The sequence below is a fragment of the Triticum aestivum genome, chromosome 7D, assembly GCF_018294505.1.
Source record: "Triticum aestivum cultivar Chinese Spring chromosome 7D, IWGSC CS RefSeq v2.1, whole genome shotgun sequence".
Taxonomy (NCBI): domain Eukaryota; kingdom Viridiplantae; phylum Streptophyta; class Magnoliopsida; order Poales; family Poaceae; genus Triticum; species Triticum aestivum.
In genome coordinates, this window is record NC_057814.1 from 428,187,674 (window position 1) to 428,198,072 (window position 10,399).

The window sequence follows — 10,399 nt, forward strand, 5'->3', positions numbered from 1 at the left end:
ACTGGCCTGTACACTGGGCCTCGATCGAGCACTGCTGCAAATGCAGAAATCAAGGGAATAGGGTAGGCACATACGTACTGTCAAACAAAATGTCAACTGTTAAGGTAGTCTGTACGCTGTGCATTCAGTTTTACGTATCCCCTTCATCAAAGCTTAGCCGAGGATTATCCACCGTCCCGATCGAAGGTTCTGCCATGTACTATAAGACTGGGTGTTTTGCTGCCAGCTGAGCAAAAGCTCGGCATTTTGTTGTCAAAGAAGTGTTACTATGATCCTTCAGTTCCCATGTAGACTAAAGTAACAAGAACATATAGGACGAGATCAATCACTTGACGACGCATTGTAAATCACATGCATGCAAAATCTCCTCGTATGGTGAAGATCAATGTCATGAACCCATTATGTCCCTTATCGAAAAATATGTGCACATTGATTTTTCTTGGCAAGTGTTTTCCACACAAAAAACTGTCTATTTGTTTATTTATCTTGTTTGTTGATCTTTAACTTGTCTGGCTTAATAAGAACGATAGACTATTCATATCAACGAGGCTTTTCTTCTTTACTGTGACCCCATTCATAAGGAACCTCAAAGTAAATGTGCTTGGCTGAAGCAATTTGAAGATGGGTGACCGACTCGGAAATTAATCATGGGTGCTCACGAGTGACCACAAAATGTGCAGAAAAGACTAGTGTTGGTCTATGCAGCCAGTCTAGATCCCGCGAAGCGTAACGGTTGAAAACCGATGGTTTTGGCCAGGGCGTTACATAACAATATTTGATTCATATCCTTATCCAATAATTATTGTTAGTGACTTACCGCACCTGTCAATTATAGTGAACTCAAATAGTTAGTTAGCCTTGTATTTTTTAAATATATTGGTTTTGTGTATGGTCCGACGTTTACGTTCAACTGCTTTAGTAAATTCTGAAATGGAAAGTACTTGTTCAATTACAAAAATAGAAGAAAAGGGTAACTATATTTCTGATCAAAGTTTTAAAACCTTGACTATCAATGTATGCGGAAGGACATGGATTATATGCATGTAACAATAATACATTGTAGTTGTTTGAAAATGGTTTGCATCTCATGTTCCTTACATGCATATATTATAAGTGAAAACTGAAAACTATAGTTGAAATAATGCATTAGGGACTCTAAAAAGTCAAGTGTACCTCATATATATTTTGGACATATGGAGTATAGCAGTATGAGTAAAACTTGACCAATTTAACATGTTCTAATATACGAGTAACAGGAGTTTATAGGAGTTGCACACATACATAAAAAAAAACTGTTTGTAAGGAGCGCATCCCAGTTGCCCCCAAAAAGTTCAAGCAAGCTGGGTAGAGAAAGTCCTCCCGCGAGATGAAATATAATATTGTGACTTTTCCTAGTTTTCAATTAAATCATCTATATAATGTATGAACTAAATTGACGGGCAACAAATACGTTTCAACTTTGCGGTTAACCTACAAACGACATTTTTTTTCACGAGAAGTTAAAACTTGCATATTTTCTATCTCAATACATATGACATATGGGCGAATGTATGTACTCCAATTAGTTGTCTTAGATTTTTCTAGATATTGATGTATCTAGATACATTTTTAGATACATCTGTATCTATACAAATTTAAGACAACTAATTCGAGATTGATGTAATATCACATACTCCCTCCGGTCCATAATATAAGTGTCACAGCTTTGAACTGAGGTTGAACCAACTTCAGTTCAAAACTGCGACACTTATTTTGGATAGGAGGGAAATGGTACAATTAAATATGCGATAGTATGATATGAATTTTTTTGACAGTACTTAATATCATGTTAATGAAACATGCGTGTTGCAATTGATCATTCGAACTCATGTAGAACGAGAAGGCTTTGTGCAATTTTCATCTAGAAGAGTTATAAGTATACATTCACATAATATGATAAAGATATTCCATGCCATTATACATGCTAGTACATAGACATACCCACAACGCCTCCACCCTAAATATGTTTTTGTATAAGATAGATGTAAACATATTTTAAGGGTGCGATTCGCAAGAGCTGGACACAAAATGTTCACTTGGGCGTGAAGGGCTAACATTATCAATCTTGTCTAAAATGCATAATATTATCAATCCCGTTCTAGAACTAATATGGTATATGTCACCATGGAACTAATTGCAAGTGTAATTTACGCAGTCATTTCATTATATTGTTAGTCTTAGTCATTTTATGCAGTTTCTTGGTGAAATAAATAGATATGTATGTATGATTTCAGGTTTCTCATGAAATCAAAACTGCAACCGTAAAACATGGCAAATATAACTTAGTGGGTTACCTATAATTACTAATACTCTATGATGATATAACTAATTCTATTTAATTGAGCTGAGTTGTATACATAATCATAAAAAATATGGAAGGTGAAGCTACTTTCTAGAACGTTCCAGACTAACCATGATGCGCTTAAATTACACCAGGTAACAAGTAATTTTTTTAGGAAAGTAGCTTCACCTTCCATATACTGCTCATCCTAATCTAGTATAGAAAATTCAAGTATTTGAGCACGCGCACCACAGGACAAATTAAACCAGTTTATTTATCACCCAAAAACGAGTTTAAGGATATGTGTACTTGTAGCTTAGCATGGTTTCATAACTACAAAGATGATGTTGCACCCAATTTCACGAGGAAAGAGAAATCAACCATATCTTTAATCCAGAATTTCAGATATAGATCTTAGCAACAAATCCAAAATATCTCATAACTCTTCTCTCACAAAAGACACTAAATAAGGGTTGTTTTAGATATGTATAACACTAAGACGATATAGTGCACTAGGACAGTTTAATGTCATTATATATGGTGCACTATATATCTCATTAAACATCTACTCCCTCCGTTCACATATATAAGATGATATAATATGTTCTAACATTTTTCTAAATGATATGTATATAGGCACGTTTTAGTGCGTTTGTTCACTCATTTCAGTCCGTATGTAGTCCATATGAAAATACCCAAAACATTTTATATTTGTGAACTGAAGGAGTGTTTATTAATGCCATTAATTAGATATAGTGCATCTTATGATTAAGAGTTTGATCAATAAGTGTGCATTTCGTATAAGACTGCCCTAATGTACCCAAAAAACTCTTATGGCAAAAGAAATTGTAATTATGATTAAGCGTTTGACTAATAAGTGTGCATTTTGTTTCATTTTATATACAGAGACATATATATGACTTAGAAGCCCAATGATACCATGCCTGACAAATTTTTGTTTTGATCATGCATGTGACCATATAATGTGGCGAAACAGTCATCCTAGCTCTACATGTCACTCAAGATAAAAAATATATATTTATATATTTGTCCGGAAGCATGCATGGTTAAATTAGATCAACAATCTTATTAATTAATCTCATGGTGCAGTGTGCAAGTTTTGGAAGGCCTTCGGACAAGTACTTGAAAGATCTCACTCCAATGCCTTGATTGACATGGTCAGATCCAAAGTACTCAGCCCCAGAGCGGCCTTCTTGCTGCTGCTACCTGTCGCTACCTCTAACCTCCTGCCATCCCGGCCACCACCGTCGTCGTCGTCGACGACGCCACCATGTAATGACAGCGAGAGAGAGAGTGGCACCTTGTCGCTGCTCACCTCCTGCCCAGCGCTGTTCCTCTTCTTGCCCTTTTCTACAGTGTCTGCCGCCGCGTTGGGGCTCAGGCTTAGCTGCAACTCTGGCGCCCACCCGTTCTCCTCCGCCGCAGCCGATGTCTTCGTCTTCCTCGCCTCTGCTCCGATGCTCGTCTCCTCAGTAGCTTTGGCTGGAGTCCTCGGCACTCCCTGCTTCGGCAGCTGCATGCACAGAGAGGCAACCATTATATTAAATATTGATATTTTGTGACAAATTAAGCTGCGAACTTATATATTTACAAGTGTATGTATCAATTCGAAGCAAAATGTGTAAACAATGATGCGTACCAAGAGCGGGGAACCTGCTTCACATGTCACCACGGGATCTGAAGATGACGTTGTTCTGCCAGTGTTGCCGTTGGGGTGGCAGCCATTGCTGCCGGCGGCACCTCGCCATCTAAATGGGAGCTGAGCGTGGCCGCCCTGCTCCAAACCAGTAGCCGACATTGTCTTCGAGACCGGCCGAGAGCTGCTGCCGATCCAATTCATGCTTCCCATCTTTGCGCCATCTGGCCTACGGTCGGCCTGGCTCGTGGTTGTTGTTGACGGCGACGTCGTCCCGCTGGAGGCGGCGGCGTCCCTCACGTCGAACAAATGCGACGTCGGCTTGCCGTCCTTCCTGAAGATCATCTCGTGGATTAGCCCTTTCCCCGGACCATTGTCATTAACCGCGCGTGCCCTCGCCGCCGCTGCGTGCTGGGTGAACGCCCATTCTTGATTCCTAGACGCAAGCATGTACGGATTAGGGTTTCGATATGATCGTCATATCATCCGCAGCAAGGCCGTTACACATGCATGTAAGATGCTGTGTGGCGTGCTTTTAGTACCTAAGGCTCGTGCTGTTCTTGAAGTCGAAGGTTTGTAATGGATGCTGCCGGTGTTGGAGGAGCCCGTAAATCCGGCTAGCGTCCGGCAAGCCGGCATTTCTCGGCGCGAAGACCCCACCATCGTTGAACCTGGAGGAGAGCGTCGAGCCGGCAGCTCGCTGGAAGAACATGTCGTGGAATGGATGGTCCCCTCTCCTCATGTGGAAATTCATGGGCGAAAAGACTGGAAATTAATAGGAAAAAGGGTCATGACAATGAATTCCTAGTGTGTGAAAATAGTGAGATATCCAGCATCAGCGTGATTGTATATATAAATAACCTGAGGACATGGCTGCCCTCTCGTGGCTGGACTCGTGTTCTATCTTTTTGCTTCTGTACATCTGAAAAGTCGATGGGATGAACAAGAAAAGGGTTAGGTCCAACGCTTGTCGTGTGAAGGAAAGAAGCAAGTAGCTAGAAGAACAGCTACCGAGCAGTCATGAGAAGTAGGCTGTTCCTTTTTCTGCCTTTACCTGCAAGTGACTTTTCACATGAGCAATGCTGAGCCCCCTCACATTCATCATCTGAAGCACCAGCTTTGGCGTTGCTCCTGTCCAAAAATTGGCACAAATAAAAGTTTAGATCACGAATCAAGGGCGGGGGAATTAATTACGACGAAAAAAAATGCACAGCAAAAGAAATATTGGGGTGGGTTACTTACTCTCTTGGCCGCCCAGCCGCTCGACGGCATGGAGGAACGCCATGTGGAGGTCCGGCGTCCAGCGGAGCCGGGGGTGCTTCGACCGGTTGTACTGCCGCACCGTGGGCACCCTCTCGCCGCTGCCCTCGGCCTTGTCATGACGACCCCTGCTGCTTTCTGATTCATGGTTGGCGCTGTTGTTGTTGCTTGAGCTCCTGCCTCCTCCAGCAACCTCGCTGGTGCTACCGCCATCGTCGTCGTCTCCCCCGTCGTCGCTTCCCTCGCTGAAGCCTTGGTTGAGGTCCAGCCCCGTGGGTGGTAGGGAGTCATCGGAAGATCCCTTCCGATGGTCTTCAAGGATCTCCGCTGCCAGCGCCTCCTTCTCCTTCACCTCCCCCATGCCCGGGCCTCCTGGCCTCCACCGCTTGTCCTTGACCTCGTCTACCTCTCTACATGCAGTCTATGTGACGCACCATGTTAGGATTGGAATGATATGGGGGCAGGAAGAAGAGGGGACTGTGATGGGAATAATTAGTAGGGAGATGGGAGGAAGCAGCTAGCATAAGCAAGCGAGTGATGTGTAGTAGGAATTAAAATATGGGACGGGGGAATGGACAAGTAGTAATTCCACCGCATTGACTAGTTTTCAAGACTGGTATTCCGTCCCATCCCTTTTTTCTATAGTCTCATGGAATTGGGGAGTATACTACACTCTTGTTATTTTGTTGATTGCCGTTGGGTCGGGGTTATATAATTGGAGTGGGAAGGGGGGCTGATTATCAATACATTGGCTCATGACTGGGTTGTGTGGGAAAGGAAGCAAAAGGGAAACGTTGACACTTGCCACTAGACTCTTGTAGGGACAACAACAGCTGCTCCCCATTTTTTTTGTTTGTCACATTATTAGTTGTGTGCCTAGTACATCGTATAAGCGTGACAATTCTTTCCAAGTACATATACTCGTTTCTTTTAACACAGTACAAAAGCATGCGCTCAAATATACATTAAATACACTCATCCTTATAAACATACATACGCACACTCTATCCTATGACCACTCAGGACTCGAACCTTGGTGGGATGGGAACACCATTATCCACCTACCCATCCAACCACAAGTTGGTTTGGAGTACATATACCCGTTGAGGATAATGTTTAAGTTGTTTTGAAGAGTACAAACTTACAGAACATTACCTATCCTCCCGTCATTTTGTAATTGTAACCTGGCGATTGTTGAAGCAAGTTTTAAAAATAATAGAGAGACATTCTAATGAACGGAGAAATAACTATACCTAATTTTACGGAACCAAAGTCATCCTCTTTTCTAAAAGGGTGTGACTAAGGCACATTTAGATGTGGACATCATCAATTTTTTTTAGCCTATCAGCAACTATTTGTTTGTGTTTGTTTGTTTCCGTCTGATCGCTAAGTCGCTCACGTAGACGTAGCTAACATCCAGCCCAACTGTTTATTTCTCACGATCATTAGTCCAGCCCAAATGTTTGTTTCTCAAGATATTACTGTCTGCTCGAAGGAAAACAACAATTGTGAAAAGCAACAATCGGTTGTATCACACAAGAAAAAACACAGAAGTGTGTACGTCCCAAAAAAGCATCTACACAGGCACTAATTTTTTTTTTCATTTCAAAACGTGAAAGTGCATCTAGGGTAAAAGCTTATATTTTCAAGTAAATGTTTTAATAAAAGTAAATGCATTTATGTATTATGTACTAATTTGAACAATGTTTGACGTTGCAAGTAAAAAAATTGTTCACAAGCTGAAAAGTGTTCGCGATTTAAAAAATAAAGAATTTGAAAAAAATGTTCACGAATTCAAAAATATTTGTGATTCTAGGAAATTTCATGAGTTCAATTTTCTTGTGGATTCAAAAAATGGTCCTGAATTTGTTGCCCAGTTGCGAGTCACAAATGACAACTTGCAATTGAGGTGGCAACAAAAAACTTCAAAGCCTAGTTACAAGTCGATAATGGACTTGCAACTTCGGCAACAAAAAAATAATTCAAGCCCAGTTGCAAGTGAAGGGTGAAATTGCGACTAAGTGTGACAAAAAAAAGGGTGAGCCACGTTGCGAGTCCAGGGCGGGCTTGCAATTGGGCATGAATGAAAAAGGTCAGTCCCAGTTGCGAACCAAGAGTTGGCTTGCAACCGAGGCAACAACAACTACATTCCTAGTTGCGAGTCGTGGTGGGCTTGAAACTGGGATGAGAACAAACTATGTGCCTAGTTGTGAGTCGAGGATGGAGTTGCAAATATGCCCACTACAGAAAAGTACGACGCGTCCTAGTTGTGAGTCGATGGCTCACTTGCAATTGGGACAACTACAAAAAACTATGATGCATCCCTGTTGCGAGTCGACGACTGACTTGCAACTGAGCCACTACAAACATACGCCCCTCCCTAGTTGCGAGTCGATGGTTGACATGCAACTGGGGCCACTACAAAAAAAGTACGACGCGCAGTTGCGAGTCAATGGTTGACTTGCAATTGGGCCCCTACAAACATACGTCCCCCCTAGTTGCGACTCAATGGTTGACATGCAACTGGGGCCACTACAAAAAATTACGACGCTTCCTAGTTGCGAGTTGATGGTTGACTTGCAATTGGGCCGCTACAAACATATGTCCCCCTAGTTGCGAGTCAATGGTTGACTTGCAACTGGGCCCCGACAAACATGCGTCCCCCCTAGTTGCGAGTCGATGGTTGACTTGCAACTGGGCCCCTACAAACATCCGCCCCCTAGTTGTGAGTCGATGGTTGACATGCAACTGGGGTCACTACAAAACAGTATGACGCGTCCTAGTTGCGAGTCGATGGTTGACTTGCATCTAGCCCCCTACAAATATATGCCCCCTAGTTGCGAGTCGATGGTTGACATGCAACTGAGGCCACTACAAAAAAGTATGACGCATCCTAGTTTTGAGTCGATGGTTGACTTGCAACTACCCCCTACAAACATACATCCCCCGCCTAGTTGCGAGTCAATGATTGACTTACAACTGCCCCCCTACAAACATACCCCCTAGTTGCGAGTCGATGATTGACTTGCAACTAGGCCCTTACAAACATATGTCCCCCCTAGTTGCGAGTTCATGGTTGACATGCAACTGGGCCACTACAAAAAAGTACGACGCATACTAGTTGCATGTCGATGGTTCACTTGCAACTGGACCCCTACGAACATACACTCACCCTAGTTGCGAGTCGATGGTTGACTTGCAACTGGGCGCCTACAAACATAGGCCCCTGTTGGGGAACGTAGTAATTTCAAAAAATTTCCTGCGCACACGCAAGAACATGGTGATGCATAGCAACGAGAGGGGAGAGTGTTGTCCACGTACCCTTGTAGACTGACAGCGGAAGCGTTATCACAACGCGGTTGATGTAGTCGTACGTCTTCACGATCCAACCGATCAAGTACCGAACACACGCCACCTCCGAGTTCAGCACACGTTCAGCTCGATGATGTCCCTCGAACTCCGATCCAGCCGAGTGTTGAGGGAGAGTTTCGTCAGCACGACGGCGTGGTGACGATGATGATGTTCCACCGACGCAGGGCTTCGCCTAAGCTCCGCGACGGTATTATCGAGGTGTAATATGGTGGAGGGGGGCACCGCACACGGCTAAAATATCGTATATCAAGTGTGTATAGAGGTGCCCCCCTGCCCCCGTATATAAAGGAGCAAGGGGGAGGCCGGCTGCCCTAGGCGCGCCAAGGAGAGGGGGGAGTCCTCCTCCTAGTAGGAGTAGGACTCCCCTTTCCTAGTCCAACTAGGAAAAGAGGGGGGAAGGAAAGAGAGGGAGAGGGAGAGGGAAAGAGGGGCTGCGCCCCCTCTCCTAGTCCAACTAGGATTCCTCATGGGAGGGGGCGCGCCACCTCCTGGCTGCTGCCCTCTCTCTCCCCTCAAGGCCCACTAAGGCCCAATACTTCCCCGGGGGGTTCCGGTAACCCTCCGGCACTCCGGTTTAATCCGAAACTTCTCCGGAACACTTCCGGTGTCCGAATATAGTCGTCCAATATATCAATCTTTATGTCTCGACCATTTCGAGACTCCTCGTCATGTCCGTGATCACATCCGGGACTCCAAACAACCTTCGATACATCAAAACATACAAACTCATAATATAACTGTCATCGTAACGTTAAGCGTGCGGACCCTACGGGTTCGAGAACTATGTAGACATGACTGAGACACCTCTCCGGTCAATAACCAATAGCGGAACCTGGATGCTCATATTGGTTCCCACATATTCTACGAAGATCTTTATCGGTCAAACCACATAACAACATACGTTGTTCCCTTTGTCATCGGTATGTTACTTGCCCGAGATTCGATCGTCGGTATCTCGATACCTAGTTCAATCTCGTTACCGACAAGTCTCTTTACTCATTCCGTAATACATCATCCCGCAACTAACTCATTAGTCACAATGCTTGCAAGGCTTATAGTGATGTGCATTACCGAGTGGGCCCAGAGATACCTCTCCGACTATCGGAGTGACAAATCCTAATCTCGAAATACGCCAACCCAACAAGTACCTTTGGAGACACCTGTAGAGCACCTTTATAATCACCCATTTACGTTGTGACGTTTGGTAGCACACAAAGTGTTCCTCCGGTAAACGGGAGTTGCATAATCTCATAGTCATAGGAACATGTATAAGTCATGAAGAAAGCAATAGCAACATACTAAACGATCGGGTGCTAAGCTAACGGAATGGGTCAGGTCAATCACGTCATTCTCCTAATGAGGTGATCTCGTTAATCAAATGACAACTCATGTCTATGGCTAGGAAACATAACCATCTTTGATTAACGAGCTAGTCAAGTAGAGGCATACTAGTGACACACTGTTTGTCTATGTATTCCCAGATGTATTATGTTTCCGGTTAATACAATTCTAGCATGAATAATAAACATTTATCATGATATAAGGAAATAAATAATACTTTATTATTGCCTCTAGGGCATATTTCCTTTAGTCTCCCACTTGCACTAGAGTCAATAATCTAGATTACATAGTAATGATTCTTACACCCATGGAGTCTTGGTGCTGATCATGGTTTGCTCGTGGAAGAGGTTTAGTCAACGGGTCTGCGACATTCAGATCCGTATGTATCTTGCAAATTTCTATGTCTCCCACCTGGACTAAATCCCGGATGGAATTGAAGCGTCTTTTGA

At 43.5% G+C, this 10,399-nt stretch overlaps 1 protein-coding gene across 1 annotated transcript; it reads right to left on the reverse strand.

Moving 5' to 3' along the window:
• Window positions 1-3,339: 3,339 nt before the first annotated feature.
• Window positions 3,340-5,900, reverse strand: LOC123167386 (uncharacterized). Its single transcript, XM_044585228.1, has 6 exons — window positions 5,220-5,900; window positions 5,032-5,108; window positions 4,839-4,899; window positions 4,520-4,742; window positions 3,981-4,413; window positions 3,340-3,854 (listed from the first exon to the last, which is right to left on the reverse strand). Exons 1-6 carry the CDS (start codon window positions 5,596-5,598, stop codon window positions 3,474-3,476), a joined length of 1,554 nt encoding a protein of 517 aa, XP_044441163.1. The 5' UTR covers window positions 5,599-5,900; the 3' UTR covers window positions 3,340-3,473.
• Between the last annotated feature and the right edge of the window lie 4,499 nt (window positions 5,901-10,399).